The sequence below is a fragment of the Brachyhypopomus gauderio genome, chromosome 4 (genome assembly GCF_052324685.1).
Source record: "Brachyhypopomus gauderio isolate BG-103 chromosome 4, BGAUD_0.2, whole genome shotgun sequence".
In the NCBI taxonomy this organism is placed as follows: Eukaryota; Metazoa; Chordata; class Actinopteri; order Gymnotiformes; family Hypopomidae; genus Brachyhypopomus; species Brachyhypopomus gauderio.
In genome coordinates, this window is record NC_135214.1 from 14,797,138 (window position 1) to 14,815,279 (window position 18,142).

General features: G+C 41.3%; 1 protein-coding gene across 2 annotated transcripts in view; it reads left to right on the forward strand.

The window, feature by feature from the left end:
• The window catches only part of trpm2 (transient receptor potential cation channel, subfamily M, member 2), a 36,655-nt gene that overhangs the window by 5,638 nt on the left and 12,875 nt on the right, over nucleotides 1-18,142 (forward strand). The window contains exons 6-14 of one of the 2 annotated variants that reach the window (XM_077002499.1): nucleotides 1-164; nucleotides 5,371-5,537; nucleotides 5,626-5,806; nucleotides 8,019-8,080; nucleotides 8,181-8,375; nucleotides 8,676-8,778; nucleotides 9,264-9,385; nucleotides 9,542-9,859; nucleotides 9,956-10,063. The exon at nucleotides 1-164 is cut by the window's left edge and continues 17 nt beyond it. In XM_077002499.1, the coding sequence (XP_076858614.1) occupies nucleotides 1-164; nucleotides 5,371-5,537; nucleotides 5,626-5,806; nucleotides 8,019-8,080; nucleotides 8,181-8,375; nucleotides 8,676-8,778; nucleotides 9,264-9,385; nucleotides 9,542-9,859; nucleotides 9,956-10,063 (1,420 nt within the window). The remainder of the gene's footprint in view (nucleotides 165-5,370; nucleotides 5,538-5,625; nucleotides 5,807-8,018; nucleotides 8,081-8,180; nucleotides 8,376-8,675; nucleotides 8,779-9,263; nucleotides 9,386-9,541; nucleotides 9,860-9,955; nucleotides 10,064-18,142) is intronic. The other variant, XM_077002500.1, reaches the window with a different exon arrangement.

The window sequence follows — 18,142 nt, forward strand, 5'->3', positions numbered from 1 at the left end:
AGAAACGTCTGCTGAGGTTCTCTACCAGCTGATGATCGAGTACTGGAACCTCCAGCCCCCCAACCTGTTAATCTCAGTAACAGGTGGTGCAAAGAACTTCAACATGAAGACGCACCTGAAGGAAAAGTTCCGCCGTGGTCTCATTAAAGTGGCCCAAACCACAGGTACATACTCACTGATGTAGTAGTAGTAATAATAATAATAATAATAATAATAATAATTATTATTATTATTATTATTATTATTATTATTATTATAAGTATACTGATAATAAGAAATAAAGAAGTACTATTACGGAACATTTGTGTATTTATATGTTGTCACGTTGAGGACCCCGGCCCCTCCCTTTTGGGCGTGTGTAGACGTAGTCCACGTGATTTGTCTGCGTCTGCGGATCTCCGTGGTTAGGGTAATGTCGTGTGATTAATATGTCTCACCTGTGACTTGTCTCGTAATCACGTGGGGCTAATGTGGTTGGTCTATTTAATGTGCGCTCACGCAGTGTCCTGTGCTCGTTGTTGTCTAAGTCTACACGTTTCTGTGTAGACTTAGATAACTGTGCGTGTTTGGATGTTTATCGTGCGCTATTGCGCAATCATTGTTAATAAACTAAAAGTGACGTCAGTCAAGAGGGATTCTGTGTCTCATCCTTCACCACGACCCCATCGTCACATATGTTCAGTACTGACATAATGTCAGTGGGTGTTTTTATATGAGGGTTTCCTTACTTTTGAGACACTCTGTTCAGACAATAACATAATACACTGCACTAGACAATAAGCTATTCAAAGAATTTGATAGGACCACAGAACAATAGTAGCATAGCTAGCTAACATTATTTAGAGGTTGTTACTGTTTATGTATTCGGTGGTATAAATGCATAGGTTTTGGACGTCACCTCCGGGGCAGTCATGGTCCTGTGGTAGGGAACTGGTCTTGTGACCGGAGGGTCGTGGGTTCGATTCCCAGGCCTGAGGCCATGACTGAGGTGCCCTTGAGCAAGGCACCTAACCCCAACTGCTCCCCGGGCTAGGGCTAGGGCTGCCCACCGCTCTGGGCATGTGTGCACCACAGCCCCCTAGTAATCACTAGTGTTTGTGTGTGTGTTCTAATTGCACAGATGGGTAAATGCGGATGACAAATTTCGATTGCAGTGAAAAAATCACAATTTACAATATGGCACATTTCACATTAACGACATTTCACATTAACGTACAAATCGCTCCATAATAGTCTTAGGAAAAACCTGGCAAGGTAGAAACCTTTGTGTGAGTTTGTTTATCTGTGTTATCAAGAATGATGTGGCATTGTGCATATCAGGAACTAAACTGATTAGTTCAGTTTCAGTGAATCTGAATCAGTTTCAACTGAATTTTCTTTTCAGTTTTGTGAAGTACTAGATATATATGTTAAGACCTTGGCCATTATTATGACACTCACCTCCTGAAGTGATGGTATTTTTGTGGTAAAGTGGTAAGTACAATAATACCAGACACTTATTTGAATTAAATATTTTTTGTAAGTGGTATACAACCACTTCCATTCCAAGTTCCAAATTCCAAGAACCAAGTTCCTGTCACGTATGGCCTCGCCCCCTCCCTTGGCTGTCACTCCAGGTTCCCTTGTGTCTGTGTCCCGTGCCTGTTTATCCCGCCCCGCTCATTTGTCTCCGTGATTCCTTGTTTGTTACCAAACCCCCGTGTCATTGCCGTCACCTGTCCCTAGTTTAATGTCATTGTATTTAAGTCCTAGCTATCCCCAGTCGAGTTATCCGTGGTTTTGTCTGATCCTGTTTGCCGTGAGTTCTGCCGTGTTGTTTGCGTTTGGTTTACGAGTCCTCCGTGTGTTTTGCCTGCCCTTCCGTTGTTAGCCTGCCTCGTTGTCTCCCTTGTCCGTGATCATGCCTGTCTACGTTTCATGTCTGGATAGCCTGCCCGTTATGACCCCTGCCTGTATGTACGACTCCGAGTTCGGTATTCCCATGAATAAATCTCACTCATCTCAGCGTTTGTGTTCGTCTCCTCGCTCCGCTGCATATGCAGCGTTACAGTTCCATTCATGCCTAAATTCTTTTTGTCCTAAATGTTGTGGGTGTCTGTGAACATGTTCATTAGAAATTCAACAGAAATTCAGGTTGTAAAGATGTGATAGTGAGATATCTAAGAACAGAGGTGTGAAAATTAGGAACATGGCTGGTTCAGGTTGAAGAACAAGATGTCTATGTTATGATTTGCCCCATTATGAGTTACCACCTGAACTGATGTATTATATCGTGCAGAAAGATTGAAAACTAGCAAACAAGCAATTTCTTAGGAAAACGTGGTAAGGTAGAGACCTTCATGGGGAATGAGTTTACTTGCCTTTTTAAGATGGATTGCCACATTTATTTGAAATGTTCTTCATTGGAATGGATGAATGGTGAACTCTGAACATAGAAACAAACATTTTAGGTAAAATACCTGTGAAAAATATGTTTTTCCTAAGATTGATTGCTTGTCCAATAGAGAAATCTTTGCCATTGTGCTGCTTAATAGCAAAAGCTAGGTACCTACATTACCTGGTGGCTAAATGCCCTTTCCCGTGATGCAATTTTTATTGCACAGATTTATAGCACAAATTTAAATTTCTTTTAATGGCACAAACCAACACAAATGAAAACACAAATAAGACTTGGACTGGGTAAAGTTATGTCTAGTAAAATGTTTTATTTCTCAAACTTTTGCCTGTACAAACATTTATTACTGTACCTTCATGCTCCAAAGCCCCCAACACAATCCTGCTATTTTGTCTATTATCTGTAAATCACAATTTTCGTAACTTTTGACAAACGCTGCTTCTAGCACTTCAGCAATGCAAAGGATATGTTATAATTGTCCAGCTTTCCCTATTTTGTTATACAATAAGACGTAATTTAAACAGCTCACTGCAGCCATGGACTCAGGAGGAGGACACATATCTATAGGCAGTAACTGAGTTTAATAACTTACTTTCATAAGAAGGGGCACGGAAAAAGAAAAAAAGGTATATGTGGGAGGAATAATTAACAGCAGAACCAAAGGGTTACACAAAAGACAAAGAAAAAAGTCACAGGTAGAGCTTGGCATGCTTCTCGATGATAGTTCTACAATACTGCGCAGGAAGTTATAGGACTGGTAATGATTAATGACAGGAATAACAGGTGAGATAACAGGAAATAACAGGTGACGAAAATTTGGTTAGTATTCTGGCGATAGGGACTTCTGGTGGCCAGAGGGGGGAAGTGGTGATAATGAGCTACTCCTTAGATGTTTAGTCTGAAGACAGAAACCCAAATTTACAGCACTGACAGGGTTAGAATGCATTTACATTAGTGAGCAGTGTTGGGAACGTTACTTTAAAAAAGTAATTAGTTATAGTTACTCACTACTTGTTCAAAAAAGTAACTGAGTTAGTAACTGAATTACTCTATAATAAAAGTAACTCGTTACCAGGGAAAGTAACTATTTACGTTACAGTTAAAAAAAGGTTATATGCCAATTAATTAAGTTTTTTTTAAGCAGTTTTCACAGTCAGTTGAAATGAGTAGATCAGAAAATTGTTTAACTTTTGATATTTATTGCACATCCACAGACCAGTGCAGGATAAAATCCTTTAAAATCCCAAATCTTTGGGAGAAAAAAAAGCAAAAGTAAACAGTTACACTATATAAAGTGCATTTACTTCTATGAAATTAAATTAATTTCTCTCAAACTGAGACAACTGGTTTGTTTACAACAGAAGTAAACTCAGGGCTCTCAAGTCTCACGCATTGAGCGTGTGACACACGCATTTGACCCTCTTCACACGCTCACACGCCACAATTCTGATTTCACACGGCGAGAAAAAAAAAAATCTAGCGGTCCGCTCGGGTTTTCCATCCACCGAGTTTTTGCGCATTTTGAAAATGCGCATGAAAAAAGCTGGATGGAAAAAGACCAAAATTCGAAAAAAGCCCCAAATATCGCAAAAAGATTTTTACGCTAGGAGGAGGTGGAAAACTTAGACTATCGCATCGCCAAAATTCGAAAAAACTGGATGGAAAAGGGTTTTTCGCATAAACGATGACGTATCATGCCTCAAGTCATGTGGTTCTGTACATGATCGCGATGTAAAGAGGCAAATGCATGCAAAAACAGTTCTGGAGAGAGCAAAAATTGAATTTTACTTCTCCATGTATAGAAAAGAAAAAGAAAAAAATGTTTCAAAACCTCAACGTGCAAAAATGCGTAACTGCCAGATGGACGTAAAACCACTATTGTTTTGGCGTCTTCTCACGTGATCTAAAGTTTATTCGCATAACTGTAATGAATGGAAACAAGGCTTAAGTCGCATTTTTTTCTGCCGAAACTTGGAAATTGCGCATTATTTTTTCGAAAGGTTTGGATGGAAACCCCGCCACGTCAACGGCGTTGTAACGACAGGAAAAGTAACTAATTATATTATCCCGTTACTGACAAAATGACGACGTTACATAACGCCGTTATTTTTAACGACGTTATTCGCAACACTGTTAGTGAGTGATGTTAAAAGTACTTTGCATTTTCTTAAAATTGCATTACATTTTCTAAAACGACTAATCAAATAACTCCAGGTCTGCACACCCTTGGCCAGCATTCACCTTTAAAGATGTCCTCATGATTTTAGACTGTGCGCTGTAATCTGAGATTACAGATTGAATTTGTGAGGAGTGTAACATCAGCAGGGATGGAGACGAGAGTGCAGCACAGCAGGGTCTGCATTTTCCACAGAGACAAACTAACAAAGTAGAACACAGTGGTGCCACAGAGTAACAGGCTCAAATCTTTAATTCATACACTACATTATTCACATATAGTACTGTGCAAAGGTGTTAGGCCACTATTGGTGTTTTATTAAAGGCTAAGAAATAATATTGTATATAGTGATTGTATCATTGCTAAAACAACAAATCTAATGGTATACTAAAAGTACAGTAATTCACACTTTTTATCACTTACTCCAGATTCTCCACATGAAGGTTTGAAAGAAGCTGAAATATCTGGTTAAAGTAGTGATGGGTACTGTAGACAAACTGATACTGAGATCTAATTAGTCATGACTTAATGTCTAATGTTCTATTACTAAAAATAGTAATAGAAATAGAAGTAAAGTTCACCCGGTTTGTTTTCAATAGTCAGATTGTTTAACCCATTGTTTAATACAGATATGGTAAAATCAAGGTTGTGTGCTCAAAGATTAAATATTAATGAATATTGGAATAATCATGAAAATATTACTACAAAAGTAGAATGAATAGAAACTCCCAGACTGGTGAATCTCATACAGAACTAGAAGCAGCCAAACACATATCAAAGGCGACTGTCCCCGTTGCAGGTGCCTGGATCCTAACAGGTGGCACTCACACGGGTGTGATGAAGCATGTGGGAATGGCGGTGAGGGACTACACCCTCAGCAGCAGGTCTATGAAGGCGCAGATCGTAGCCATTGGCATGGCCACTTGGGGGGTCATCCACAACCGGCAGGACCTGGTCCATTCTGAGGTGATCGGAAACACTGGTAAAGAAATATGAAAGTGAAGGGAGGTCATTTCGGTGAGAGCTTAGTATATCTGTTGTGTCTTTTTTTCAGGGTTGCTTTCCTGCTAGCTACTTTCTGGATGAACCGCACCAGGGCCGGCTCTCCTGTCTGGACAATAACCACTCTCATTTTCTGCTGGTGGATGATGGAATGCATGGCCATTACGGGGCTGAGATTGAGCTTCGTGGGAAATTGGAGAAGCTCATCTCAGAGCAACCTCTAGGAAACACAGGTGAGTCTGGAGATTTCAGTGTAGAATGGCTTGTTAAACTAGAACTACCAAGCCCCCTGCTTTTGACAGAAATACCTTTCACTCCCAACGCACTGTAAAATGACAGGAGTTGGCAGGTGTGAAAAGCCCTGATTACCTCCGGTGTTATGTAAATGAGGCGTGTGTCAGGTGTGGGTGGTTGCTGAATACACACCTTTCAATACACACCTTGGCAGCCACATGAGACTGTGCAAGCTCTCTTGCAAGAAGTCTCCTCATCTACAGCACCATATGAGATTTGATTTGTGAAAGGTTAAAATAATGTGAAATTGACACAAACATGTCAATGTGTCATGTCATGTCAGCAAAGCAGTGTAGTTCCTATGTGGGATGTGCATCCATCTGTCACAAAAACAGTCCTAGCACCCTTATTTCTTATCCGATTTTTATAAAATGTGGCTTAAATTAAAGGTGAGAATATTGCCGATGTTGTGATATGTAAAACTTCGTATTATCCCAAGAGATAAATTTATAAGCAGTCTGGGAATTTTTCAATTTAGGTAAAATTTTAACAAAACCCTGCATAAAGCCCTTTTCTTTCACCTGGCTAAAACTAAATAACACATGTATGTCATGTTTTTGATATTCAATCATAATTATGGTAAAAAGTTGTAAATAAATAACTTTGATAACTTTTAATTATGATCACAATTCTGATATTGAAAGTCAAATTTATGAGTTTATCTCTTTATTTGTCAACTCTCCCCGTTACAGCTGTAGTTTTCATAAATTCTTTAAGTGCAGTACCTCATATATGTTCAAGTATAATATGAGATGGCATCAGTGTGGAGGAGCATCTTTGAGCACTACATGGCTAAATGTGGGTGAAATTAATTATGAAATTATGATAGAGAAAATAATGAAATTTATGAATCTGAAATTTATGACAAAATTTGTCAGATTTTTTTTACCTTCAAGTAGCAGAAAAGAGCTTACACAATTCAGTTTCCCACAAATACATAGATAAATTGACATGACACAAAATATACAATTTTCAAAATCATTTATTGCAGCCACTTCTCATTGGCTACAGAATTTCATCAACTTTAATAAAATATTTATTATTATTAATATGGTCTGGAAGGTTGAAAATCTGTGGCACTGCTCCTTCTCTAACATGTGCCCTCTTCAGTGTACGGTTGATATCAGTGGGCAGTGAGCACTGCATATCCCTGCTGTAGATGACGGTCCTCTCAGACATCCACACTTTCTGACCCCTGTATTAACCTGGGGTGAGTTTCCAAAAACGTTCTTAGCGCTAAGTACTTTGTAACCTCGTTCCTCGTTAAGAAGTACTTAGCGCTAAGAACATTTTGGGAAACTCACCCCTGTTGATTTAAAAAATAATTATGACAAATTAAATTGACTTAAATTTTTATTTGGTTTCATTATTTATTCAGTTTGTGTGAGAGAGTATCTATGGGACATAATGCCAACTGGATTGAACATCGGTCCCAGTAAAACAGATTTAGAGATAATTTTAATGAACATCATATTTACAACATTATCCTAACATGATAACAATATTAATAACAATACATTATAATTTGTTGGAACAGAAAACTTGTTTTTAAGTGGGTTTACTCGACATAGCATTATCAAAATCAAGCTAGCATGAACAGTCAACATCCCTCATCTCTGCTATTTTTGTTTTACTGACCTGTGAAATGTTATACCCTTTGATTTTGTGATATTGTCGTAGTATTGACAATTTATTGCAAAACATTGAGTCCCTCTTTGGTTTTCCTTGTGTGACTGTCTGGTAGATCTCATTTTTATGTCCATCAATTGATGCTCCTCAATGCACGACTCAATGCATAGCAATGGCGCCTGTGCGGCTCATGCTAAGTCACGTGATGTCCAATCCAGTAATATAGATCAATGACTCCTACCCCAAGGGGAGGCCAGGGTTTTTTCTTCTCCATCTGAGTTAATGGATCTACACAGTTCACACTATCACCCTCCCCCCCTTATCTCCTAATGTGATGCAAATGTGCCCAGCACTGCTTTTTGGCAGGCTCTTGGGAGAAAGAGCAGTGGTATAAAAATGCTGATAGTCCTAGTGGTTATGGATGGTCACTTCTTCCTCTAAACAGAAAACAGAAAAAACAGAAGCTTCTAGAAGCTTGATATAATGTTTAATCAACTGTTAATACTTGTGTGTACTCACCAGACAGTGGAGTGAAAATTCCAGTTGTGTGTGTGGTGCTGGATGGTGGACCAGGAACCCTAAATGTGAGATCAGACTCTGTTCTTTGGTTGGTGTTTCTAAAACGCTATGTGTCATTTATGTCTCTGTGTTTTACTTACAAGCCAAACAATTCACTTCCCACAGACAATCTACAACTCCATGATAAATAACACTCCATGTGTGGTTCTGGAAGGTTCTGGTCGCTTGGCCGATGTCATCGCTCATGTGGCTGGCTTGCCCTTGTCAGAGGTCACCATAGTTCACATCCAGCAACTAATGAAGAATTATTTTAGAGATGAGACTTTCTCTGAACTCCAGATCATTGAATGGACCAAGAAGGTAAGACCACATGTCTGAAAAGTTGATTCCCAGGGATAAATAAAAATAATTGTGTGGCGCTGTAATTAAAATCACACAGTTTAACACTCTGTGATTACAAAATGGTTCCTGACTGCACCTTGATTTGGTTGGAAAAATAAATTAACAGTATTTTCAAATCTACATTGTTGGTATGGAAAGTACAGGCAAAGAAAAAGTACTGTTGTCCAAGCACTTTTCAAGATCAGTAGGGTAAGGTGCTAATGAAGAGTTGGGAGGACACTAGGCCCACATGTCCCGCATCGGTAATATTCTGCACAGCTTCAAGACATTGTCAGGATGCCCCACCTGCTAACGGTGTTCTACATCGATGAGGAGAAAAAGAATGATCTGGATGTAGCAATTCTCCAAGCTTTTCTGAAAGGTACAAAACAATATATTTTCAACCTAGCACTGATATATCTCACAATTTATTTACAAATGATATGATTTTACTTCAGTTTAAATCTAGACTTGCATAAGTGGCAACATATGGGAGTTGATCAGTGGTTGTGTGTGATAGCTATAGTCCATCACCTCTCAGCTATCAAGATAACTACAGTTGAGTGGATAATGTGATATTTAAATATGTAAAATATATAGCAGCTTTTTTTGTGGTCTTTTATTTTTATTTTATTTTTCATTAATTTCATTTTTTTACATTTATTTAAATACTTTTAAAGACCATATATGAGTTAGCTGAGAATGCTGCCATGGAAACAGCCCTCACTCTAATAACAAATAGCTTGTTTATGTCTGTCTATGAGGTTTGTTATTGAATTGACTTCATGATTATTTATAAGAACTCCATTTACTGTTATTACCATTAGTAATGTGGGAAACATACTGAGGATGCTTGTTCCCCAATAGCCTCCCGGAGCAAAGATAGTGTTGACAAACAGAACAGGGAGAAACAACTGGAGCTGGCTGTGGCCTGGAATCGTGTGGACGTTGCACAGAGCGAGTTCTTCACTGAGGAAGGTCAATGGAAGGTCAGGAACTTCTGCGCTTGCGTCAGGATCAGTGATCAATGATTTAGAGTGGCATTTTATACCAGTAACCAGTATCTGCATGAGTATATGGCTGTACTGCACATACTGTACCTGTCTTACACAGGTGTAAGTGCACTTTTTGTTGTTGTTCTTCAGTCCAAGGATTTGCACCACGCCATGTTTTCTGCCCTGGTGGGCCAAAAGTCCGAGTTTGTAAGTCTTCTCCTGGAGAATGGAGTGTGTATTGACCAGTTCCTTGAAAGCGAAGACACACTTTGTGAGCTGTATACACACCTGCCCAGGTGCGTGTTCCTGCGTAAGCTAGCTAGACGTGCCCCAGGAGGCGAGAAGATTTCTCTGAGGCATGTGTCTGATGAAGTGCGCCACCTGCTGGGCAGCTCCACAAAGCCGCTCTACACCCCAACATCACCCAGCCACAGAACACTGATGTCCAGTGATGGCGCCTTATCAACAGTGGGTCCGAATTTTGCTTAGACAGGAGCTCAATTCAAGTTTTTACTCCTCTGACTTTTTTCTAGCCAGTATGTAACTCTGCTGTGGCACTGTTAGCAGAAATCCAAGAGGTATCCAGAAAGGGTGTGGAACCCGGAGCGAGACCTCTTCCTCTGGAGCGTGCTCCAGAACAAACGTGAGCTAGCAGAGATCGCTTGGGAACAGGTACAACTACAGAAGCATGAGCTAAAACATTTGCCCATGAGCACACTCGATCAGTGGATTACTGATAAACTGACTGGTGATAGTGAATCATCTCTAAGACCTTCTATGATTTCAGAACTCTGTGAATAGATGTTATGCTTTCGGCGTGTGTGTGTGTGTGTGTGTGTGTGTATGTGTGTGTGTGTGTGTGTCTGTGTATGTGTGTGTCTGTGTGTGCGTGTGTGTGTGTCTGCGTGTGAGTGTGTCTGCGTGTGTATGTGTGTGTCTGTGTGAGTGTGTGTGTCTGTGTGTGTGTGTCTGCGTGTGTATGTGTGTTGTAGGGGTTTCACCTACTAATCCTTTAAAGTAGATATAATTTGTTTTACCTTAATTATTAATCAGTCTCATTAATTTAGAATCAGTCTCATATTCTAATTATACCAGAACCATAACATTTAGTTATTAACTAAGGGTAATTAATGGTTTGGTATCTGAAGGATTTAACTATGAATTCTTTGGAGGTTTTGGCAACAACCACTTTTGAATGACATCAACACAGACAATTTGGTGAAAATAAATGATACATTTATTTAAAACTAACTATTCTAAAACAAACGGCATCAACAAGGATCAGTACATTTACAGTGAAGACTGGGTATCTAGTGTGTGTGTGTGTGTGTGTGTAAAAAGGGGAGGAGAGTAATGTGTGCACGCGCTTGTGCGCGTGTGAGGAGGCGGGAGTTGTAGTTTCAGTTCTCCTATAGAGAACAAAGCAACTAAAATGGCGCCGACTTTAAACAGTAGAGCAGCGCGACTGTGTTAATTAGCTCAGCTGGTTTATTCCAACGTGGTCAGAACAAAGAGTAATGGAGCTGGCTTAATAACTAAAAATTAATGTGATGTGTCTGAGAATGGGGAAGACTACAAGTTGTCCATTAATCAGATAAATAAAAGATGGTGGCATGCACAGCAAAGAGAACTTTGTATGTACAAATCTTGATGAAGATTATGAAAATAAAGTTAAACACATTCAGAATGTATTAACAGAAAGCTTGGTTAACTCTACAGTTCAAATAACTTTGCCCTTTTATAAACTATGCCCAGCGTTAAGAGTCTCACGTGTTGAGGATTTGGGGTAGTGTCGTCCTCCCTGAATTCTCCTGGAATTAGGAGGGAATTTCCACCGCAGGCTCCTCGTTGATTAAACGACGTCGTCCAGGTGTGCTGGGGAATCGTCCAGGAACGCGAGTCTCGTTCACGGTTTAACAACAGGGAGTTGATCGCCTTTGTTTCAGTCCGTGTGGCCGCGTTAGCAAGCTTGATTGAAGTCGTTCGGTGAATCTGTTGTCGCGGTAACGTTGATCGGTTGGTTGGTGTAACTCGGGCTCGTTAATGAGGTAATACGACATTCAGCTGTTTGCTGTTAGTCGTATCAAAGTTTGCGTGCTCTCAGAGAAAACCGGAGAGAGAGGAGTGGCGGAGCCTCTCTTTAATAGGTCTAACCTATGTGTCGGTCAAACCAGAGAGAGAGGGAGATATTACGGAGCCTCTCTTTAATAGGTCTAACCTATGTGTCGGTCAAACCAGAGAGAGAGGGAGATATTACGGAGCCTCTCTTTAATAGGTCTAACCTATGTGTCGGTCAAACCAGAGAGAGAGGGAGATATTACGGAGCCTCTCTTTAATAGGTCTAACCTATGTGTCGGTCAAACCAGAGAGAGAGAGATGAATGGCTGTTCAGGGTATTTAAACACCTGAATTGTAGACACACCCTTACTTCCGTCAAAGCAAGCTTGTTCCATGTGTTGCCAGTGGTACTGCCACCTGCTGGTTTAGCATGGTACCTACATTCCCCCCTTGGTCTTCAGACTGGGGCCGATGTCACAGTCCTGAAGAGCACAAAAGGTTATCCATGCAGTCCATGTTCCCTGTAGCATCCACTGGAAGGTGATCAATTCCATGAGTCAAGTTGTCCATCCCGCTCATAGCATGATCCATGAGATGGCTGGGAGACGCTGTAGAGACACATCTGGGCAACAAGTTCACTACTGGGCAGTTCTTGAACAGTAACTAAGGTTAACCAAATCAAGATAAACAATGAAAGGATACTAATGCATGGCTTAGATTTCTCTTGGCTTTACAATAAGAAAACAAGGTCACATGCAGGATTAAATGCCTTTGATGGAGGAGAGGAAGTACATCAGGCATGGAGAAAGGTGTGGAGTTAGCACATGTTTGTGTTAGTCTGTTGGCTGGAACAAACCTAACAATGTTTAAAGTGAAGGATCTCGTTGGACCACGACGGACATTTGGGTTAATGTCTAGTTAGAGTGTGGTTCCTTGTGGGATCTAAAGGTAATTGTAAATTGTAAAATGTAAATGGGGGTTTAACTGAGGTGTAATGCCTCATCCTATCTTGTGACAGTGAAGTATTTAAACAACCAAAATGCATTTCTAATGCTGCTATTGCTAAGTGTAGACTTGAGCATCAGGAGCTGTCATCATGCACTAACTAACATCTCTAGTGGTCCTGAGGAATAGTTATGCAATTTATGCCAGACTTATTCGCCAAGTCTGCATCACAGTGGTAGCGGATGTGCTTTCCTATATTCTGTGCACATTTGAGAAACGGTTTCACTAGTCTTGTTAGACAAAGCTGGACTGCCATATAGCGTCTCAAAAGTTAATAGCTCTTGCTATGCTGGTAGAGAAGAGAATACAAGATGTGTGAGGGGTAAAATGTAGTATAGCAGTTAGGAGGTAACGCCGGGTACACCCCCCTTAGTAAAGAACCTATTGCAAAAGTACAGAACTGTGAGCGGAGATGATGCCAGGAACATCTCCCTTTAAAAGATCAGAGATCTGGAAACATAGCTACATGTTTACAGGCTGAAGGTTTACATGTAACTTCGTCAGTTCTACCTCCTCCTGGCTCAGGCTGGAGGTCCACTAACTGATCCTTATCTATGGCTGTCCCCCCTTCCACTGGTTCTGCCTCTCTTTCCACCTCTTGGCTCTGTCCCTGTGACGAGAGTAGTGAGAGGGGCCTGCAGAAAGAACAGTGTCTGAATTTACAGGGAAATCATAGGGAGGATCTTGGAGCTCTTTGGAGTCTCCTTCAGGCAGACTGGGCTGCACAACAGTCTCCCAAACTGTCTGCGTGGTCTTTCTGATCTCACGCATCGACAGGTCACCTTGGCGTGCTAAAAGTGTGACATGGGTTCTCACACAAGGTTGGAGATTGTGCAAAAATAGGGATTTGAAGGTTCGGTCTTCTGTGAGACCTGGTCCATTTCTTCCCTGGAAAAATGTTTGTTTCAAGCGATTAAAGTAATCCCTGGGATGCTCTGAACGCTTGTGCTTAATTTTAATGGCTGACATGAATGCTGACGCTTCGTCAAAATAAGGGGAATACTCCTCAGCGAGGGCTTTGCATAGCTGAGTGTAACTGTCCCTAATGGAAAACGGCTGTGATTCTATGAATGTGCGAACTGATCTAGAGGTGGTTTTCCAAATCAGCTTCACTTTCTCTCGTTCTGTTGCATAAGGCAAGTCCGAGAGGCTACACTCAATTTCTTTGAGGTAGTCTTCAACATGGTAGTTTGACCTTGCTGGGTCGAATGGCTCCATGTCCTTGGCTAGTGAATCTAGTAACTTTAACCGAGGGAAATGTTCAAGGACATGTCTATTAGAATAGGAAGGTGGACCTTCACTATCCAAGTGGTGTAACTCTTGGTCAATAGGATGCCTACTGCCTCCTATCTCTCTGTGCCTAGGTGGCAGTAATGAGCCTTTATGCATCTCAAGTTGAGAAATATCTGTATTTCTCCTTGAGGAAAAAGCTGTAGCATGTACGTCACTGTGCCAGCCTGTGCGTGGGTCAGTGGAATGATGCTCAGCGTTTAAGTAAGGCCTGTTATCTGCTCTACCTGGTGAGACGTCCCTTGTCTGTACGTTCTGCCAGTGGTGTACATCAGCATGCCTTCTGCCATCCTGCTTTGTGTCTATAGGGGGCAACAGTGAGCCTTTGTGCATCTCAAGTTGGGAAATTTCTGCATTTCCTCTTGAGGAAATAGCTGGAGCATGTACGTCACTGTGCCAGCCTGTGCGTGGGTCAGTGGAATGATGCTCAGCATTCATGCAAGGCTTCTTAACTGTGGTACCTAATGAGATGTCCCTGGTCTGGACATCATGCGGAGGATAATGGTCACCAGCATGCTTTCTACCTTCCTGGTCTCTGTCCATAGGGGGCAACAGTGAGCCTTTGCGCATCTCAAGTTGAGAAATACCTGCATTTCTCCTTGAGGAAGAAGCTGGAACATGTACGTCACTGTGCCAGCCTGTGCGTGGGTCAGTGGAATGATGCTCAGCTTTTAAGTAAGGCTTCCTAGCTGCTGTACCTGACGGGATGTCCCTGGTCTGGACATCATGCAGAGAATAAGGAGGGTCAAAAAAACATAGCAGGATTAGTTTTACTCTTTTTGTTACTCAAGAGTAAGGGGGCAGAAGCTAGGGACGAGTAAGAGGGCTCTGCTGACTCGTAGCAAGAGGATGCAGACAGGGCATCTGCTCTAGGAGGGTGATTCTCCACAGAGGCTTCACTTTGAGCTTCAGAAGCTGAACCGTCAGTAGTATCATATGGATACTCTGAGGAAGAACTAGTTGCATCTAATCTAAGACTCATGGGGACTGGAGCCGGGGCCTTAGGATGTATGACAGGTGCATCATCACCTGTGGAGTGCCGACTATATGGGCTTTCTACTGTAACTAATAAAGAAGGTCTAGAGGTGCCAGATCTAGTTGCAAGGAAATCTTGCGCTCTCGCACGAGCAAGCTCACTCTCCCTTTGGAGGCGGGCAGTTTCTGTTAAGCCCGTGTGACGTTCACTTACGGTGAGCACGTCATTCAGCGCATGAGTGGTCAGTTGGAGGTTGTGGCGAAGGCTCTCAACCTCAGAACTGAGCTTAGCAGTATCCTGTTTGAGGAGTCTATTTTCCTTGCGTAGTGCCTCTACTTCTAAGCGAGCCTGCTGCTGACATAGAAGGAACATTTTAAAAACTACATCTGGAACGGTAGGGGTCTCCTCAAAGTAGTCCTTTAGAGGTTTGTCAACATCCTTCCTAGCTGGTTCAAGCATCTGAAGGAGCTGAAGCAAAGATTGACAAGTATTCTGTTTTAGAAAAGCCATGGTTAGTCTAAATGTACTTATAGACTAGCTCAAAAAAAGGGACAAAATCAAGTCAGCTTCAGTACAATCTGGCTTAGCTATTGTGCCAGGACCTTGTGTCTGGGCAGGTAAAAAGGGTAATTACCTAGGTGGACAAGCCAAATTGAAACTGGGGTAAAAAGAATTGTGCCAAAGGTGATTATGGTCTCTGAAACTAAACACTAGCACACTGGACCAAAGACTGCAACAGTGAAGTTATACAAAGACAGTGAATTCTGATAACTGTGCTAAATAATTATCCTAATACTTCTGCAGTACAGGGGAAATCAGTGGGATGCCACACAAATTAAAGCAACTGAATTACTATTGAAGTAATCAGAAATTAAATGAGTAAAATAAATATACTGATCTTCAGTTGATTGCTCAATGAATGTGAATAGTAACCAAATGGTAATCAAATTAGAACACTATCACCAAACTGTAGTTACCAAGTACTAGCTTTCCTCTATAGGAAGACTTGGGAAGCGCTCTGGCGCCCTCTTCTGGCGAATTTGGAGATGGTCCTATTCTAATGGCTTGAAAGCCTGTGATATGAAAAATATGGTTGATATCAAACAAATATGGTTGAGCCAGAAATCTCCCTCACGCAGGGGCACCAATTATGTAGGGGTTTCACCTACTAATCCTTTAAAGTAGATATAATTTGTTTTACCTTAATTATTAATCAGTCTCATTAATTTAGAATCAGTCTCATATTCTAATTATACCAGAACCATAACATTTAGTTATTAACTAAGGGTAATTAATGGTTTGGTATCTGAAGGATTTAACTATGAATTCTTTGGAGGTTTTGGCAACAACCACTTTTGAATGACATCAACACAGACAATTTGGTGAAAATAAATGATACATTTATTTAAAACTAACTATTCTAAAACAAACGGCATCAACAAGGATCAGTACATTTACAGTGAAGACTGGGTATCTAGTGTGTGTGTGTGTGTGTGTGTGTGTGTGTGTGTGTGTAAAAAGGGGAGGAGAGTAATGTGTGCACGCGCTTGTGCGCGTGTGAGGAGGCGGGAGTTGTAGTTTCAGTTCTCCTATAGAGAACAAAGCAACTAAAATGGCGCCGACTTTAAACAGTAGAGCAGCGCGACTGTGTTAATTAGCTCAGCTGGTTTATTCCAACGTGGTCAGAACAAAGAGTAATGGAGCTGGCTTAATAACTAAAAATTAATGTGATGTGTCTGAGAATGGGGAAGACTACAAGTTGTCCATTAATCAGATAAATAAAAGATGGTGGCATGCACAGCAAAGAGAACTTTGTATGTACAAATCTTGATGAAGATTATGAAAATAAAGTTAAACACATTCAGAATGTATTAACAGAAAGCTTGGTTAACTCTACAGTTCAAATAACTTTGCCCTTTTATAAACTATGCCCAGCGTTAAGAGTCTCACGTGTTGAGGATTTGGGGTAGTGTCGTCCTCCCTGAATTCTCCTGGAATTAGGAGGGAATTTCCACCGCAGGCTCCTCGTTGATTAAACGACGTCGTCCAGGTGTGCTGGGGAATCGTCCAGGAACGCGAGTCTCGTTCACGGTTTAACAACAGGGAGTTGATCGCCTTTGTTTCAGTCCGTGTGGCCGCGTTAGCAAGCTTGATTGAAGTCGTTCGGTGAATCTGTTGTCGCGGTAACGTTGATCGGTTGGTTGGTGTAACTCGGGCTCGTTAATGAGGTAATACGACATTCAGCTGTTTGCTGTTAGTCGTATCAAAGTTTGCGTGCTCTCAGAGAAAACCGGAGAGAGAGGAGTGGCGGAGCCTCTCTTTAATAGGTCTAACCTATGTGTCGGTCAAACCAGAGAGAGAGGGAGATATTACGGAGCCTCTCTTTAATAGGTCTAACCTATGTGTCGGTCAAACCAGAGAGAGAGGGAGATATTACGGAGCCTCTCTTTAATAGGTCTAACCTATGTGTCGGTCAAACCAGAGAGAGAGGGAGATATTACGGAGCCTCTCTTTAATAGGTCTAACCTATGTGTCGGTCAAACCAGAGAGAGAGAGATGAATGGCTGTTCAGGGTATTTAAACACCTGAATTGTAGACACACCCTTACTTCCGTCAAAGCAAGCTTGTTCCATGTGTTGCCAGTGGTACTGCCACCTGCTGGTTTAGCATGGTACCTACATTCCCCCCTTGGTCTTCAGACTGGGGCCGATGTCACAGTCCTGAAGAGCACAAAAGGTTATCCATGCAGTCCATGTTCCCTGTAGCATCCACTGGAAGGTGATCAATTCCATGAGTCAAGTTGTCCATCCCGCTCATAGCATGATCCATGAGATGGCTGGGAGACGCTGTAGAGACACATCTGGGCAACAAGTTCACTACTGGGCAGTTCTTGAACAGTAACTAAGGTTAACCAAATCAAGATAAACAATGAAAGGATACTAATGCATGGCTTAGATTTCTCTTGGCTTTACAATAAGAAAACAAGGTCACATGCAGGATTAAATGCCTTTGATGGAGGAGAGGAAGTACATCAGGCATGGAGAAAGGTGTGGAGTTAGCACATGTTTGTGTTAGTCTGTTGGCTGGAACAAACCTAACAATGTTTAAAGTGAAGGATCTCGTTGGACCACGACGGACATTTGGGTTAATGTCTAGTTAGAGTGTGGTTCCTTGTGGGATCTAAAGGTAATTGTAAATTGTAAAATGTAAATGGGGGTTTAACTGAGGTGTAATGCCTCATCCTATCTTGTGACAGTGAAGTATTTAAACAACCAAAATGCATTTCTAATGCTGCTATTGCTAAGTGTAGACTTGAGCATCAGGAGCTGTCATCATGCACTAACTAACATCTCTAGTGGTCCTGAGGAATAGTTATGCAATTTATGCCAGACTTATTCGCCAAGTCTGCATCACAGTGGTAG